Source organism: Colius striatus, chromosome 4 (genome assembly GCF_028858725.1).
Source record: "Colius striatus isolate bColStr4 chromosome 4, bColStr4.1.hap1, whole genome shotgun sequence".
Taxonomy (NCBI): domain Eukaryota; kingdom Metazoa; phylum Chordata; class Aves; order Coliiformes; family Coliidae; genus Colius; species Colius striatus.
Genome location: NC_084762.1, coordinates 65925731 through 65945297, shown reverse-complemented (window position 1 = coordinate 65945297; position 19567 = coordinate 65925731). Strand labels below are relative to the sequence as shown.

The 19567-nt window shown below is 37.8% G+C and overlaps 1 protein-coding gene across 3 annotated transcripts in view; it reads right to left on the bottom strand.

Annotated features, from left to right (window-relative positions):
- The window catches only part of ZFHX4 (zinc finger homeobox 4), a 125135-nt gene that overhangs the window by 3847 nt on the left and 101721 nt on the right, over positions 1 to 19567 (bottom strand). For 2 of the 3 annotated variants that reach the window (XM_061995347.1, XM_061995349.1), the window contains exons 7-10: positions 13006 to 13139; positions 12653 to 12853; positions 9803 to 9920; positions 3581 to 8977 (exon numbers count right to left, since the gene is read on the bottom strand). In XM_061995347.1, the coding sequence (XP_061851331.1) occupies positions 3581 to 8977; positions 9803 to 9920; positions 12653 to 12853; positions 13006 to 13139 (5850 nt within the window). Of the gene's footprint in view, positions 1 to 3580; positions 8978 to 9802; positions 9921 to 12652; positions 12854 to 12993; positions 13140 to 19567 lie in introns of all 3 variants that reach the window. The other variant, XM_061995348.1, reaches the window with a different exon arrangement.

Below are 19567 nucleotides of genomic sequence, written 5' to 3'. Positions count from 1 at the left end.
TATGAGAAATGTAAAATAGAAACTTCACTAGTCATGAAGAAAGATTTTAATCCTACTAACGTTTTTAAGTGACTATCAAAGAGGAGACTTCTCTTTCACTTGGAGAAATAAGAGGGCTAAAAATATAAAAATTAAACTGCTACCAATGGGCCAACAGCAAAGAGAGAACAGAATTTAGTACCCTAATAATACGGAAAGTAATTGCTGCTGAATCAAATTTCTCTCTTGATAAGATTTCAAAAACCACTAAGTACATATTACCCAGTGATGTGTGCATTCTTGGAAAAAAGCTGCTGTGAATCTTCAAGGCAGCTCAGGCTTAAGTGATGTGCAAAGAACCTATGGTAATGATGATGACATTAAAAGGTTAGTAGAACCAGTATTAATAGCTAGAAGCAAGATGAAGCACTACTTTTCTGTAAGGGATCATAGGAAAAAACCACAAAGCTAAGAAGAGAAGAAAATAGGAATTTCAAGAACAGCTGAAAACAGCAGGTGAACTGTTCTATCTACAGTCACCTAGAAAATAAGAAGCAGTTTGAAGAACAAAAATAAGCTGAAACTAAAATTCTGTGTGAATTAGAATTCCACTGATAATATTCCTAATCCATCTTAGGAATTATGTTGAACAAAAATAGAGGTATTTTTGAGACTTTCCTCAACATCTGACACCCACAAGATGGTATAGTTACAATATCTAGAGGAATGTGTCCTAGAGGTGAGCAGATTCTTCAACATTATCATCCTAGAACCATACAATATTTCTGACATTAAAACTTACTTGATTTCGAACAAAATAACTGAATTTAAAGTTAACGGATCCTTTCATTCAGAAAGGAGGCTCTTATTTTGACAAATCTAATAATCTTTGCAAATAAAAGTCCAGTTTGAGCACTCCATAAAGAAGAGAAAATGAACTGTACTTTGAAGATTTCCATCTTTTGTGATTTAGCATTAGTTTCAAATGTTCCATTTTAATCGTTTGTAAAGCAAATATTATATTTAGAAAACAATAGGATTTTGCAAAATTTTGGTGAGTTTTATACTTTTTCGGAGACCCATAAAAAATAATGAATGCAAGAACATGAAAGAGATAAAATGACACCATTGCAGTGGAATTCACAAGAATTACAGATTAAGTATAGGACAGGGGGTCATCAGGGAGTTGCCTTCAGAAAACCCTTCATGCAATGAATGAAGCAGACCAAATATCCTGCTGGATGAGAATATACACACTGCTAGAAGAACTGTGGCCAAACAAAAGCTTGCTTGGAAACTTGCTTCTAAAAAAGATACTTCTTAAACAATTCTTAGCATCAAATATGAATATGAACTCTCATCCAAGCAGAGTAGAAAAGAAAATCAAAATGAGTTAATTAGGTGCAGAAAATAGTGATGTTGAGCCTGTACTGGAGAACATATGAGTAAGTTACTGTTTTTCTATAATGAATTATTAAAATAATCTATTTTTTCCACTCACTATGACTGCTTCATTATATATCATTAAGGAATGGAGATTTATGCATGCAAGTATTTGCCAGGCAACAAAAGGATGATATAGGGGTTATTTAGCATACGACAGAACTAAAAGTTAACACCGTGATTCTACTAGCTAATTCACACAGTGGGCTTTGCCCACAATGGCTAATTAATCTTAAGAAGATGCAAGATGAAAGGGGGTAAAAATCTATCTCATTTGGCACTATGGTACTAATGATTCAAATTTATCTCAAAGAAGAGATATTTGGTGGAAATTAGAAAATTTGAAAATTGAATTATTACAGACCAGTTGGCCTGTAATAATACATTTTGTATTATTAATGACAATTTACAGACTCTGAGGCTGCATTGATACTAACAGTTAAACAGTACCAGGGAACACTTCTCAAAAACTGAAATGAAATCATCTGTAATGTTAAACAGTAACAATGGTCACTGACAGTGTTTTGGCCTTGGCCAATCCATGTTCTCCTAAACAACCCCTGAGCACAGCTAAAAGGCTATCATGGGTCCACGAACATTCCCAAGACTCATTTTGTACAGGGGCTTCCTGGTTTTGAGAATTCCAAGTAAATTTCATTTAGTAGTATAGCCAAAGCCCGAGTTTTCTGGAGCTCATTTTACCCCAAGGTAAACCTAACCAAAGCTATTTAGAAAAGTTATATGGAGAAACCATATCTATAATTTTAATGAACAACAACCAGCCTTTTCTGGACCTGGGTACTGTATGCCATTAAGAAGGAAACACGACAACTTTATATTTCCTTTATATGCACTCTCCGTGCCAATAACTCTTTGACAAAAGCCAGAGGGCACTCAGCCAGAAACTCCATTGTGGAAGGAAAGCCATTCTGATCCAATGAAGAGAAAAACAAGATGCTTTGACCACCACTTAGGGAAACAATAACATGATCATCATCAATCAAAGCAGAGCTGGGTAGCTGAGAAGACATTGCTACAGTTTTAGTATGGGTAACAAAACTGGTGATTGAGCCCTTAGTTTACTTGCCAAGGTGAGTTGCTTTCTAAATCAAGGTTTAGAGATGAAGAGCAAGTTGAATAACTTGAGGTGAGAAAACTTAATCAGCTCCCTAACTCTGCTGTGCCCATATTTGATATGAATGTGTAAAGTTAGAAGATGAACAGGAGAGCTTCAATCCACAAAGCTACACTCTCAGTGAACTCTGACTGCAGAATTGGAGCTTAATACAAGAAAATGAATTAGGTTCATTCTTTGAGGGCAAAAAAACAATTCTGCAGAAAACTTGCTTCTCTAGCATTAGTGAAACTTATTAAAGAGAAAATGCTTTCCAGTGTGAGCAAAAAACAGAGTCAAATCAGACTCAAAACAGTCAGTAAATGAGTTACACATTCAATTAAAAGTGCTAGCCCAAATGAAGCAGTACGCATCTGCAATGACTTTAAAAATTAGGGGTAAGAGATATTCAGCAGCTCCTGGAATTCAGATCACAATGAAACTGCCATGTCAAACCACCTTCGATAAAAATCTCCTCATTTTAGCAGGCAGTTATGCAGAAATGCAATGGAGGGTCTTAGGCAGCATTTTATTTGAAGGCAGCAGTTTATTCTCAATTAAACAACAAGTTGGACTGGTCTAAGAGGTGGAGCAAATGCCTGATGGACTGATGAAGTGGGAATTACTTTTTGTGCTTCAGCAGATGCTACTTCAAATGTCTGCATAGAAAAAATTTACATACAAAATTCTAACCCAAGTTTTGCCTAAAGGAGTAGCATTCAAAAAAACCAAAAAAAGCAAAACAATGCTATTGTTATATTGGTTTTGTTACAGAAGTCTAATATGGACTAAAAACATTTCTGTAAATTACATTTTAATTAGGGTTTTATCCCCCCCCCTTTTTTTTTTTTTTTTTTTGCAAAATCAGTGATATCCAGACTTCAGTAACAATCGAGAATCGCACAGGCTACACTTAAGAGAAGTGCTTCTTAGCTACTCACATTTGTCTTACAAGCATGACATAAATGCATACTATACTGTGATGGTGATTATGCAAGATGATCAAATGAATAAAATGAGAAAATCATCCCCATATAGACTTACTATTTGAACTTTGTGGAAATCCAGGTAAGGAGGATGGACCATTCATTCCAGGCAGAAGAACGGGAGGAAGGCCAGGGAGTCCTGGATAAGCTGCTGGCAAACTGATACCATGAAGGGAACTGCTGTCCATCATGCCTGGCTGCTGTACTGTTAATCCTAGTACATCACTAGCCTTCTTTATGCGATCCAGTTCTTGCTGTGCCATCAGCTGTCTAACCGTTGTAGGAGCTAAATAATCTTTCTCCCGATCCAGTTGACTTCCCACAGTTTCTCTCACTTTTGTAATATGCTGTTTGGAAAATATATGATCTCTTATGGACAAACGTGCAGAATATTTCACGCCACATAGGGAACATTCTGGCTTTGTCCCATCAGGTCCAGTCTGATTTATCATGAACGGCTTCCCTATGTTAATTTTGAATTTCTTTTCTTTAGCCCGGGCGTTCTGAAACCAGACTTGGACCACACGTTTAGGCAGGCCGATCTCATTCCCTAGCATTTCACATTCCTGCATTGTTGGAGTCCGGTAGTCACTGAAGCAAGCCTTGAGAACTTTAAGCTGAAGGTTACTCATCTGTGTTCGGAAACGTTTGTGGCCTGGACGATCACTGGTTTTGGATTTAAAGGGATTGCTAGCTCCAAATGGGTTAGGTGAACTTGGATCAGCTATGCTTGAAGTTTCACTGCGGTCAGCATTATCATCAGGGTCATCAGTAATGTAGTAACTTTGATCATGGTCACCATCTTTTTCACTGAAATGTATTGAAGGGCTTGTTAGTGAAAAGAGAAATTTATCATCAGTATTCTCATTTGTAGGTGTAGTTGCAGCTTTTGATAGCGTGTCGTTTACAAGTGGTTTCGGTTCTTTGGGAGGTGATGCAGCTTTTGCATCCCCTGAACTGCCGGTTGTGCTTTCCATTTCATTGTTCCCCTCATCCCCTGTTGTGGCATCGCTAATTGCTGTATTAATTGATGAAGTCTCATCAAAGTCAGTCTTGTTTTGATCGTATCCAGAGTCAGTAGGAGGAGCATTCAAATTTTCTATATCCTCGCTAGACTCTGCTTTAAAAGAGGAGGGACTTAAAAGGTTCTTCGGTGACATTTCTGCAGTTTTGCTAACCGGAGTTGACACAGTGGAGGCTAATTCATTTTCACTTGATAATTCAGTTTTTGTTAATGATAGTGATGGGTAATCAAAAAAAATGTACTTCTGTGGACTTTCTCCTCCATCTTCAGTTGATATCAAAGGACTCGGTGGCAAACTATAACCAGCCTGCTTCCCTTCGTTCCAATGTCGAGAGCGAATGTGACTTTCTAAAGCTGATTTTGCTTTAAAGAGAGCTCGACAAAAAGGACACCTTTTATGGGACTGGGCTGGACCAACCGCACGGAACTGTCCCTTTCTTTCTCGGGCTCTCGTGTTCTGAAACCAGACTTGTACGACTCTCTTTTTCAGTCCCACTTCACGTGCAATGTGATCTAGCATCTTTCTGGTGGGGTTGGAATCCAGTAGGTACTTTTCATAGAGTATTTCCAGCTGCTCTGGAGTAATTGTGGTTCTTAAACGCTTATCACGATGTTGATCTTCTCCACTGTTTCCTCCCTCTTTCTCACTACAGTTATTGTCTTCTTTATCATCTAGTTTTCTTTTCAGTGAACTAGAAACTGTAGCAGGGTGTGCCGTGTGTGAAGAGCCACTTTGTGGTGGCATCTGAGCAAGAGAACTATTAAGTAACTGTCCAGTCATCAAAGGGTTGTTGGGGTCAAATATCATATAGGGCATATCCATTGGTCTTTCTAAAAATTGTGAGTGAAGAAATTGGTTTTGGGCTGCTAGGAAATGCATGTGCTGGTGCTCTTGCCAAAGTTCTAGAGTTGGAAAGGCAACTGTACACTGATCGCATTGGTACTGTAATAACTGAGGAGGTAGACTGTTCTGTAGAGAAGTCATTGAAATTGGTAAAGGATTGGAAGGAACAGGTGTGGTTTGTGATGCAGAAGGAGGTCGCCCTACTAACTGTGATTGTTTTTGTTGCTGTGGTTGAGAAGCTGGTGGCTGAGGGTCAGAAGCAGTTACTGGAGTAGTCTGTACTGGTTTGACACTTTGGGAAGTTGTATCGGTTTGCTTAGAGATGGCTTCATTTTGTTTGGGTTTTTCTGTGGTCTCTGGTTTAGGAGAAGCCTTCTCAGGTTCTGGTTTGGGTGATGGAATCAAAGGAGTACTAGAACCAGAGCCAGAGCTTGCTGCTGTGACTGCCAAGATTTTTGATGAGTCGTTTTGGCCAGAAACCGTGCAGTTCTTGTACACTGTTTGATCTGAGGCATCCAAAGAATCTTCAGTTTGGCTTTCATCTTGAGCATCATCATCTTCATCTTTGTAACACTGCTTTTTCTGATGTGTAATCAAATCAAAGATCCTGGGAAAAACCACACTACATTTTTTGCACTGATACTGCATGTTACTAGTTCGAATGTAACGCTCATTCGTCAGTTCCCTTTTCTCATTGTCTTTAGTTTCAGCTTGATTTTCATAACTTTTTCGAGCTTTTTGTCGTGCATTTTGGAACCATACGACAATAACTCGAGTAGGTAGGTTAAGTACTGTTGAAAGCTGTTCAATTTCATCATCCTTTGGATAAGCATTTGTGTCAAAGAAGTCTTGAAGGACACGAAGCTGGTAGTCAGTAAACCGCGTCCTAGATGATCTCTTGCTGAAAGATGCATCAGACTTGTAAGGTTCTACAGCTGAAGGCTGAGGATCTATTCTGATATCTTCCAATACTGTTATAGGAGGGTTGCTGAAGTTATATGGAGAATCTTTATTCCTCTGTCGTTCTTTAAATAGCGTATTACGAAACCAGTGTTTAATAACTTTCTGTGAGAGACCAGATTTCTCAGCCATTTCTTGTATCTGCTCTTCACTCGGAGAATTGTTAATGTCAAAATAAGCCCGCAAGATTTTTAACTGGTCATCTGTGATTCTTGTACGTGGACGCTTGAACTGAGAGTGCCTCAGGAAATTGGGATCTAATCCCAGCTGCTGCTGACAAAGCTGGGTGAGATCTGCAGATAAAGTATCCATTGGTGGCAACTGGAGGGCAAGTTGAGGAGGCAATGCAGGGTGCTGCACTGGCTGCATCATAATTGGAGGGAAAAGAGGGAGATCGAGTGAAACAGGAAGCTGGACTTGAGGTGGGGCTGATGGTGGTGGTGGAGGAGGAGGAGGTGGTGGTGGTGGAGGAGGTGGCGGTGGTGGTGTGGGTGGTGGAGCTTGCAAAGGAGTGGGAGTTGTGTTTTGAATTTTTCCAGTTCCAGCCGAAGAAGGCTGAGAGGGAGTTGGAGGAGGAGGAGGTGGTGGTGGTGGAGGAGGTGGTGGTGGAGGTGGTGGTGTCTCTGGAGAAGATGGAGAAATGGGATAAAGCTTGTCATATGCCTCCCTGTACTGTCGGGCAAACTTTTCCAATGCTCCATATGGAAAAAACTGTCCATGCACATGTTCTTGATGACTCTTCAGAATAAGAATGTTGGAAAAAAGCTTACTGCAGGTTCCACATTCCAGTTTGTCTGTATTTTCACCTTCACCAGTCTTGCCTTTTTTCTGCACTTTTTGTCTGTTCTCATTGTATTGGATAACTAACTCAAATCCAAAGTTCTCCAACAAAGCCTTTGCTGCATTCCCCCTTGCTCCAGAAGCTATTCTGGGTGGTGGGATGGCTGGTTCTGAGGATTTTGTCTTCTTCATATCTTTGTTTTCTTTTAGTCCTTCATTGTCATTAGTAAATTCTTGCTTTGGCTTCTCTTGTTTCTCAGAAATTTCTTCTGACTCCTTATACGATGGCATATCCTTTATCAGCTGGCATTCTGTACTTACTAAGGTATTTTGCTCTGCTTTCATCAGCTTGCCACTTTGCTGCTGCTGTTTCTGGGACTGAAGTTGGGGTTGGGTGGACTGATACTGTTGTGCTTGTTGCTGCAGTATCTGTAGCTGCGTTTGGCCAACATGGTGCTGAGTTTGTATCTGCTGTTTCAAATCTTCAAGCAGTGATCCTGTCATACCAGTCATTCCAGGCATACCGAATGTGGCAGAACCAGGCAGACCCAGATCTGGGCTTAAGCTAAATTCTGTCCCAGGTATATAGAATGGGAAAAGGAACTGAGGCTGTTGGAATTGCAGCAGTGCTTCTGGTGTCATTGGAAAGTGAGGCAAAAAAGCTGGGTTTAGAAACTGTGGTTGAAAGAACGCAGCTTGTTGTTGTAGTTCATGCTGTAGTTGCATTTGAAGTTGTGCTGGTGACTGGGGTGGGTGATGTGTAGGCTGAGCAGAAATTAATTCAGAAGCTTGCTTTTTATTTAATTCTTTGGCATCTAAATGTGTTTCTTTGCTATTAACTGCTGGTAAGCTCATAGCTTCTAGCATTCCTTGGCTGGGGCTATTAACATTTCCTGCTACACTATTTCCGCTACTTATATTACCACTTGGTTCTAATTTTGCAGCCCTTGCCTTTGTCTGATGAAGCACAGATCTCATATGGATTTCCAATGTAGAACTTTGGCTATACGCAACATTACAAATGCTGCATTTGTAGGGTTTGTTGTCAGTGCTGCTGTTGGTTTCTTGGGGGACAGGACTTGATGCTTCCTGTAAAACCTTTTTGAGTTTATGTAGATGGGACACTGAGTTGTAGTGGACCAAGAGGATGTTCTTTTGGGTGAAAGACTCTTTACACACTGTACACTTATACGGGCGAGATGGATCTAGAAATTTTTCCATAGTAAAATTTGGCCCTTTTCTAAAAGGTAAGGTCCGCTTTGGTTCTGAGCCCATATCATCTGGAATAGAGCTACTATCGCTCCCTACAGGGCTTGCTTTGCCTTCCTGGTCCATCTCATAATCTCTTTCTATTTCCTGTTCTAGTGCATGATCATCTTGTGCCATACTTTCATTTTCTGCCCAGAGTTCACCGTTGACAGGTAAAGATGCACATAGCTGCTGAAGTTCAGCTTCATTGAGCTCAGGGTGGCCTGCTTCCAAGTGTTTTTTTAAAGCCTGGAATGTACGGAAGCTACGTTGGCAAAGGCTACACATGGTAGCTGCCCGAATAGCATGATACTGGGAATGTATCTGAAGCTTCTGCATAGTCTTAAAAGCCAAACTACAATGGTTACAACGGTACTTGTAGACGTGGCGGTCAGAAACAGAGAGCTGTTGCTTCTTCTGTGGTTCATTTAGCTGATCTGCCATTGAGTCAGCGGTCTTCACATCTTTACTGCTGTTTTTATTCCAATCTGGTGTTTCAGCAGATTCCTTTGGTGGCTTCTGTTCCTCGGTCTTAATTTCCATTCCAGTTTTTGATTCATCGATCCCAGGAGTACTCTTCTCATCCATAGGACTTTCACCTAGTTAAAGAAAGTGAAGTGTCTTTTATATGAGTAGAAGAGAATAGCACATAGTATTTTTTTCTTCAGAATTCGAGAGAAGCATCTGATATGCCACACCTTGTCTTAGCAAAATACAGCAACCCATCCTTAACCCAGAGAATAAAGCAGACAGAACCAATAGGAGGTTAAAGAAACAGTAATAAAATCCAAACACAGTGATCATACCGTGGCAGTTGGCCCATGAGTGGCATAACTCTTCTCTTTGTCATAAGGTAGGAGTTTATAGATACAATGGGAACATCAAACAAGAAAAGGAAACAAACAGTAGGAAAGAGGGAGAGAGTAGAAATGGGGACAATATGTAGGACAAGTGATCAGAAAGGAGGAGGAAAGTTGTTAGAGGAGAGAGGGAAGAGCATGCTGTGAGAGGTAGCAAAGCAACATCTCAGCACAGAATGCAGTAAGTGTCCAGGATAACAAATGTACTATCAGAAATGCAGGCCGAATCACTTGCCTAACATTCTCCATCTGTATTGGGGAAAGTGCCACTGTCTTATAGGACTGGGTCTCATTTGTTGGTTAAACAAGGAGGCTCTTACCTTTAAAGTGGCTAGGCACTAATGTTTAATTTTACCTTTACCAGTCTGGCACACACGTGCATCCCAGTAGCTCTGCATGGGTGCAGTCAGACAAATTTGAGCCCCTTGTTATTTTTCTCTTTTTTACCTCTGTGGCTATATGCAAGTCAAAAAGGATTCATTTTACTAAGAAAGAAACAAATGGTTCTTTTCTAATAAATTGATCATACCTAGCTTTCACATGTCTGAGCTTTTTCTTGCATACCTGGATATTTCCCAGATCCCTCAGCTGTAATGGTTGCAGGTGTGTCACGTTCAGATTTTTCTGAAGCAGCTGCTGGCAATAGCATACTATTGGGCATCATGACATCTGGTACAGGAACCTTTGAAACCAAGAACACAGGATTATTACAGAAAAAGTTATATAATTTGATACTTTACAACAGTACAAAATTATAATTAAAAATATCTGGATCGAAGACTTCCAGTACTAAGCCAAGATCTTGATTCAGCTCTTGAGAATGGTTTCTGACAGACCACTAGTCCAAGTATTGGGTTGTCCCTTGGTGGAGAATCAACTCAGGTGATGCTAGAGAACCATCTATTTCATTGGTCTCAGTGTCCCCACAAAGAAGGTTTTGTTGGGTATGTCTGGCTGGTCAGATCTATCGGGGGTTTCTCCTCAGATATCATCCAAAGTCAGAGATCATGTTGAGAAATGGTCACCAGTTAGTTTTGACTGTGGGCATTCCCATTTTTCTTCACTTTGATTGTATTTTAAACAAATATTGGACCTTCCATGATCTTTCAAAGAAAATTATAAGCTTATTTCCACACAGAAATAACAATTTATTTACATTTAAAATAATATTTTTATCTTTCTTGTCTTCAATAGCTTATGTATCTTCTTCAGACTGCTTCACCTGTTGTATTTTGCATTCAGCTATAGACAAAAACCTTTGAAATATGCAGTCTTATGGGTGTGTAATAGTACTTAGCTTAGTCAAGCTAATGTGAATATTAGCTTAACACATGTTTTTCTTTTGCTTAGATCTTTAAAATATACTCATATCTGAAATAAAGGATTGTCCAGAGGTTCATACTAAGAATTAGCAGGATTGGGTTCAAATTCATGTACTATCACATTCTGTCTAAATGATTTTGGCTACATCAGTGCAGACTGTGACGCAAGTCCTCATCTCCAACATTAGGATAGTACTTCCCTAATTCATGTAGAGGTAACAGGAATATCTCTAGGAGATATTTTTAAGTGGTAAGTGACTGTAACAATGGAAACTATATACATTACTAGGTATAAGTAGGACCTTTTGTTCCTCTTCAACAGTTTAACAAATTATTTTAAACCTTTATTAGGATACATAAGAATTATATATGTGTATATGTATGTATATCAATTACCTATTGGAAAAAATATTCTAGATATACTTTTAGAAACCCTGGGCTTAGTATATTTCTAATTTAAACATGGCATTAATAGCACCCTCTCAGTGAACTAGTGACTTTCAGCTTATTTGGGATAGAAGGACTTAAAAAAATTGTTAGATAACTGTAAATTTCCCAGAGAAGAAAAATTTGCTATAAATGGTACTTATTTTATTATGAGAGAGTTCAGATATGGATAGACCATATTAGTGTTAGCAATTAGAATAATTTAGATGTTTTTCAGTCTCCTTCTGTGTAAAACAAACTTTTTTTCCTTTCACAAACAGTGAGACAACTTCCCAGCACCTGGAGAGGAGAAATTTCAAAGTTGTCACTTTACTATCAGAGAGAGAATCATGGCAAACTTAAGAAGAAAGCTAATACTGCTCAAAAGGCAGGGAAGGGTTCATCAGTTTTCTGGTTTCCTAAAAGGGTCTGGGAAAGTTAAGTTTCTACTGTATTTTCCTTGTGGTAGACAAAAATTACATGGTCTGGCAGAGCTATAGGTAGCAGAAAACTAAGGAAAAAAAAAAAAAAAGGAAGAATCCCCAATTTTGCATTTGCTCATCATCATTAGGCACAAGGAACCTTAGATCTTCAGTCAAGAGCTTTTTCAGTTCTTATTTTTTATTGCCACTTTACTTGGGAATGAAGTGGTAGGCCTACAACCACAACCATATAAATGAAGGAGTCATCTACAGAAACAGAAATAAACCTTTAAGGAGGTGTACCCCTGAGATTTCCAAGTGCATTTCCTTCTAAAAAGGCAAGGCAACCAGAATCAGGGTGCCTGAGGAAGTCTGTTTTCTAACCGAATCTATACTGTAATAACAAATTTGTTCTAGATCTGATTGTGTCTTTCCTGCCATTGTTTTGAATGATGCTGAGTCATTATTTTCACAGAAATTTATTATTTTGACACAGTTTGTACAATTTTGCAAAGGATAATAGGATTCTTCTGGTAAGACTGGAATGGGATTCATTCTCCAAATGGAGTTTGCTGGCTATAGCATTCATTCCAATCATGGTGAAGATAGTTCAAGTCCTTACCCAATCCAGTGTAGGTACTTGAAATCAGATATTCCATATCCTGAAGAACTAACCTAATTCAATAGCTACATATTCTTGGACTTACCATTATGGTTCATACTCAAATTTTATTCACGAAAAAACCCTTAAAGGGTCTTTTATGAAGAGGCAGAAAGTGAGAAAAAGAACATTCTTTACAGTAAGATTATTGTTTTCTCAAATTAACATCACTATTGAAATTTTACAGTGAATTTCATGTAGTATAAAGCAAGTACAGCCCAGCTATACACAACAATCCTTCTACAATTGGGAACTACATTTTACAGGGAATTCCTATTATTTCGCAAACAGAAATCACTATACCTGGATACTATTAGACCCAATTAACATATGTGTGTTTAGAGATATGGACAGGCTTGATTTTTCCAAAGTTGACATCAATGAGGAACTGCAGGTTTTCAATATCTTTGAAATTCACCTTCAGTTATTTTCCCAAGGGACATCAGTCACTGGGTGAGCAGAATCTAAGAATCCTGACCCGCTCCCAACCTGAGGCTACCTGAATACTACATCACAATGAATCCATTGACCAGATGCCCGAGTACATTTCTGTAGCATATGAATCAGTATGAAGAACACTTACTGTCATGAGCAGTTTCTCCACACAGTCAGGGGACACACTGTGCAAATGGGTCAAATGAAGCTGGAGATGCATTTTGTTGCTGAGGACATCCTGGCAGAGGGGGCAGCAGATAACGGGTTGCATTGAATGCTGGGACAGGACATGCATCTGGATACGATTTGGGTCTCTACTATTGTAGTTACAGTAAGGACATTGATAGAACTGAAAAAATCAAATTAAGATGCAGGTTATTAGTCAGTATGTTTTTTATAACTGGTTGATATAGCTACTTTAACAGCCTATCATCTCTGTTTCATTCTTGAGTTATTTGAAAGAGTTCTAGAATGCAATTAAACTGTTACATTTTCTCTTACCTGCTCATGACAAAATTTATTGTCCTCTGGAGGCTTTGATTTTTTAGCTGCACCATCCTCTTCTTTTGCCAGAAGAAGCTGTTGTGCCCCTACCACAGTGTTCACTTTTGGTTCCTTCTCTGGTGTGACTATTCCTGTTTCAAAAACATAATTTTTAAGAACAAGTTTTAAACTTTCAAGCATCCTGCTTTACAAAGAGCCTGTGACTCCAAAGGTCTGCATTGTCTTCCAGGGTCCTTTTTTTGAAGTTATGAGAAAAAATATACTTGAATAAAAGAACTCTGGTAAGCACAAATGGGAAAATACACTTTTATCTTTGATGGAAGCTCTATAAATACATTTTAAAATGTACTCTACTGTTTAGATAACCTTAGGTTGCCTTTAAAGATTAATCAATAATGGCTTTAGTGTTGCAGCTCAGTATGAATTTGTGTATTACATTAAAACAAGCCAACTTTGGCTTAAAAATCCTGTTTTAAAAAATAATTAATTTTCTGCTGTTTAATTACCCTCTCTCTTTTCTAAACTGTCTGAGTAACATGATTATTTTGCTGTTTTGATAACTCCTGCTCAGTTACAATTCAGAAGCTAAATATAGTGAGGCTTTAAAATGAATACTGTGGAGAATAAGATTTCAGAACTAACTTATTATTAATTATATACAAAGTTCAGTCATTTGGGATTGCTTTAAATGTTTACACTATGAATTTTTATAGTCTGGCATTTGTGATCAAACCCAGAATATAATTGTTTTCTATAGATAGTTCTACTATTAAGTATTAAATACTATATTTAATATTATTCCTGAACTAGCTGTGTATTGCGGCCCAATCTTGCACATATCAAAGAAAAGAGTGCAATTCTAATTTCCCAGTCCATCAGAAAATTCTTTCCAGCGTCAATTTGCCAGATAATCTCTTCTGCTAGGCTGGATATTACAAGAGCATTGGGTAGGCATGTCACATACATCTCATGACAAACACAAAACCTCATTTACCAACCATTCCAATCTCATCATAGTGCGGCATCATCTGACCTTTTTTCTGCTGTTTATTATGAGTATTTCTAATTTTAACTTTCAATTTTCACCATCTTCCAGTCAATTTGCAACTAAATTATTTCCAGGGTGAGGACACTATCACTGGACACTGGGTGCAAATACATCTTGAAATGCAATGAAGCTAAATCATTGATTGCTATCAGACCCAACGTAAATATATAGTCCAGGGGTAATCTGATTGTATGCTGTGCATGAAGATTTATCTTGATTTTTTTCAATCCACATAAGGTTCATATAGATGAACAAATTGCACCTCATTTCACAATAAGCTAAGATTAATTTTAAAATAAGGTCATAGGTGTTTTGACAGCAAAGTAAACATGAACAAAAAAAACCCCTTATTTTTCTGTAGACAATCCTAAGAACTTATTATTATTATTATTATTATTATTATTATTATTATTATTATTATTATTACCTTAATATAGACTTTGTGCAATATTGGATATTACAAGAGCATCATTACAGAGAAGTCAGCTTTAATGCTGATTTCCCCACACTTTGTTTGTCATTTCTAAGTTGATAATTATTTCTTTAGGTGTAATTCAGACCAGTAATTTTTGCATATTCTTACTCAATTGAAAGTTTATTCCTGCCATATTTCCCTATTTTTAATGATCAATTTGTCAACATTGGTTTAATACCTTAACAAGCTGCTTTCTGGAGCCCCACTGAATTTTTACACTGAGGAACTGATCCTGGAGGCTTCACTCAGACTGCTCAGTCAGGGCTGTGCCAATGACTTGAAGGGCTTGCAATGCTTAAAGGCAAAAATCTGCATGATGCACTCATATAAGGCACCATTTTATTACTCAGCTGGTTTATGACAATAAAGTACTTGCTGATTTATCTCTATTTACTTCCCAATATACCATTAATATTTAAATGTCTTAACTGTGAGAATTTTGTGAAGTAAAAAAGTGACATATTATATCAACAGAAAAAGGTTGCTTTTCAGTTTTTAGAAGGATAGGTTCAAATTATTAACCTCTCTTCATTTCCAGCTGTCAAAAACATCTCACAGTTGACTACTGCTTCTTACCTTTATCATGTGTCACTTTTAAAATGTCCCTTTTTAAAGACAAATGGGCCAGAACCTCAGCTGGTTTAAACAGACACTGTTACACGGGAAGCTATATTTAAAAAGTAAAACAATTCCACCTGTTCTTTCCCTCATCATGCTAGATTGTTCCCAACAGGTTGTTACAGAAATTAGGATCCAAATTCTGCTCCAAAATTCACCTGTGAAAATGCATTTAACTGTATTTTAGCAGAGGTATGTAACTGCCTGTGAAATTTAGCTTGGAGTGCACTCTGTATGTGCCTGGGCACACATAAGGTTAATATTACACATCATCTTCTACCACAGGATGGAATAACTTAATTACTTCAAAGGGCCTATAATAATCATGAAACACATAGTTCTTGTTTCTATAAAAACAAGGGGATTGAGGGGGTGTTAAATTTTCTTTTGCGGTTAATATAATAGAACCATAGAGTTATAAAACACTGTGCTGGGGTCAATAAATGCGTAACAAAGCACAGCTTTTTACTATGTTTACTACAATATTTATATAAACGGTTGAAATTTACAGAGGCTTTGTTGTTTTTCATGTTGTTGTGGCTCTGGATTCATTCAACCCCAAATACCGTTACTTCTTAAATGACTGAAGTTACATCTGGCCTCTAGTAAAGTAACCAAGCCTGTGACTTAGAGTGAGCTTTGAAGAGCAAATGGGTGGTTGATTCTTCCCTCTAGCACAAGGACACTACTCACCCAGCTTGTGGTGAAGACTGAACCCCCCTCAAGTCAGAGTATATATGTCAAAAGCAAAGGAGGTCAGCTCCTTAAGCAGTGGTCCAGCTATTAAAACTCAGTGCCTCATCTTGCTATATCAACTTTATGCTTTTCGTGTTGAAATTTACAGTTTTAAGGAGCTTCCTGTAGGGAGGCTGAACAAAGTTACTGTCTTATAGGAAGGGAGGAGGGACAGAGGAGAGAAAAGATTATGGTCCTAAGCATGCTTTGTGGCAGTATTTTCATAGCAAGGTCTTCTGCTGCTATTCTTACTAGGCAGTTGTAGGAAAAGACTGAATTCAGTTGTTATTAATGCTTTAAATATCGATTTTTTATCCTCGAGACATATTATTTGTTGGAGTTTTTTCCCTAATTGTGAAACACAACTGTAATTCATTTTATAAATAAAACACAGTGCTTTATTTTAGATGAACGATGTAATTTCAATACATTTAGCTCAAAAACTAAGTTTAGTTATGGATACGTGTCATGAGATAGACTAGTCAATGACTGCCCGTCAGTTACAGAATTAACTCGTATAAGGCCAATGGCGTCCTGGGATGCATGAAGAAAAGTGTGGCCAGTAAGTCAAGGGAGGTTCTTCTCCCTCTCTACTCTGCCCTGATGAGGCCTCATCTGGAGTCCTGTGTCCAGTTCTGGGCTCCTCAGCTCAGGAGGGACAGGGAATTTCTGGAGAGAGTCCAGCGCAGGGCCACCAAAATGATCAGGGGACTGGAACATCTTTCATATGAGGAAAGGCTGTGGGAACTGGGGCTGTTTAGTCTGGAGAAGAGGAGACTGAGGGGAGATCTTATTAACATTTACAAATATCTAAAGGGTGGGTGTCAGGAGGCTGGGACATCCCTTTTTTCTATAGTAGCTAGCACAGGACAAGGGGTAATGGGATGAAGCTGGAACACAAAAAGTTCCACTTAAACATAAGAAAAAACTATTTCACTGTTCAGGTGAGGGAGCAGTGGCACAGGCTGCCCAGAGGGGTTGTGGAAGCTCCTTCCTTGGAGGTCTTCAAGACCTGCCTGGACATGTTCCTATGTGACCTGATCTAGGTGAACCTGCTTCTTCAGAGGGGTTGGACTAGATGATCTCTAAAAGTCCCTTCCAACCCCTACCATTCAATGATTCTGTGATTCTAAGATCATTTTAAAAATGACAAAATTCACTGTTATTCAGATGTCATTGTCTTCATAACATTTCTGAAATCTCCAAATAAAATAAAAATAAAAATATTTGTATGACTAACAAGAGAAATTAATAAAATACATTTACCAGTGGAAAAAAATCTTGGAAAAGCATAATCAAAATATTTTTTCTTATTTATGAATCTATTTATTTGATAAAGATTGCATAATTTGACTTCTGACACATCAGATGATGTTATTTAGCCCCAAAATAATTCTAAAATTATAATTACTGGTAGAGTATTCTTTCTAATTAGTGTAGAATGAAAGGATAATTTTCATTGCAATAATGAAGGTTAATTTCCATCCTTCCTCATGTTTACTACCTTATTAAAAAGTGCTCCCCTTAGCCATGGCAGAGACATATTACATTTTCAATGCAAATGTATTAATCTGGATAAATTCCATATTAATTCTTGCACTGCATAAAGCTGTAATTTGGATTATAATTAATCTAAAGTGGCACTAGATTTAAATGACAATATAAATGAGACATTAGTAGGCTTTTCTATTCTGAATGAATATTCAACAAATATAACTTGCATATTGCCAAGTCTCATTTTGAAAGCTCCACTCCTTGAGATAAGGTAAGCAATACAGCACAACAGCTTACACAAACATACTGTTACTAAATACATGTTAATCCTTTCTTGTCTAATAGATTCTATGCTAAAGAAGTGTCACATCACTTTCCTGTCTAACTTGTTGGTATTATGATTAATTTATTGGTTTTCTTCAGATTTCTTTAGCAAGACTTGCAACACTCAATTCATGAGAAAGTCCAAATTAACATTCAATTATACACAAGCAGTTATGCAGTTATTCAAAATACTTGTCAACTGAGTGAAAATTCAGATGATGATCTGAACGTATGCAGAATTAATTTAGATTAAGAAAATAAAAGTTTCTAAAATATTTAGGATTTTACAGTAAAAACTATTTTCTGCAAAAGACAAAGGCAATCATGTATTTCATCCCTTGTTTTTATATGAATCTTACTGCAAAGTTATTTGTGTAATTGCTGGCACGGGAATGTACAGCAATTATCCTGGTTTTTGTAGTACACCCAGTAGGCATCTGGATATAGGTTTGTCCTAATTAAACTTGGCCCTTATGAGCCGCTAATCCTGGTGGAATTTTGAGAATTCCCCTTCAGTATTTTTTTTCTAGATTCCATCTTTTTTTTTCCCTGAAGTTTTAATGCCATATTCATTCTTGAACAGCTATAAATGGACTTGACTAAGAAAGAGAGAGGGCAGATAAACTCCCTGAAGCCATTCAGTGTCTCCTGAACAGAGCTTATGGTAGGATAAGCAAACTGCAGGTGGCTGCAGCCCCTCTCCTGGTGAGCAGCCAGGATAGACCCTGATGAGACTGAAGAGGAGTACCTCTGTCAGCCTGAGAGCATGGCATTGTTGCACTGCACACAGTTTTTACCAAGTCAGAGAGACAGCCAATGTGGATGTATATTTTAAACCACAACACAGTTTCTAGCTAAACATCGTCCATGTCATCATTGGCCTTTCTTCAGTCTCTTAATCTCAAAAAAATAAAGAAACTGAAGAGTAGCCAGGGTTCTAAACTGTGATGGGTACTGACCATCAGATACTTTTCTGAATTGATTTGGTATAGAGAGGGACACTTTTTTTTTTTTTAATAAATCAAAAACTAAACAGCAAATAACAATATGGAAGAATTTAGGTTTAAAGAAACACACAGATAAAATTGTATTTTTCTTAAACTATATATCTTTACAGAGAATACAACTTCCTTTGTACGCTGCTGTCATTGGCATACAAGGAAAAGATATATGACTACCTGAAACTAATAGGCTTCAACCTGTTTCAGCACTTCTTCTGCTTCAGTGAATCCAACATAATGTAACTAGGTATAGCGTGCAGCAAAAGTAGCCAATGTAATATTCATTGTGACCATAGATTTCCATCTCATACATAAAAAGCATGGATGAAGTCACATATTTGCCAAATCAAACACAGAAAAAGCCTTGGGTATCTACACCAGATGCTGGCCCTGGGTTTGTTTGTGCACAAGTAAATGTCATGACATAGAGGTTTTGTTTTCAAAGACAGTAGCTTTCATTACTGGGCTTTGTCTATTCCAGGAGATCAAAATTACCCAACCCATAATCCGTTTTCAATGATATTTCCTCTTTCTTAGGCTGAATCATCTGTAAACTTTTTCACTGGATTTTGTGGTTTTTTTTCAAAATGATTCAAATAAATGCCCAGGAAGAGGCCAGATTCTTGGGAGTAACTGATCAGACAGCAAGAGCAAAAAATAATAACAACAAAAAGCTCCACATTCTTTGGGTTAAAAGGGGGGCAAAACCTGATTGAAGAAAAAAATTCAAGTGGTACCTAATCCTATGCTTATGAAAAATTAATATGCCATCAGAGGAATCACAAGTACAGCTAAGATTAATGAAAGGCGCTTAAAAAATTACAAGCACACAAACTGATTTGATTAAAAAATAATCTCACTGGT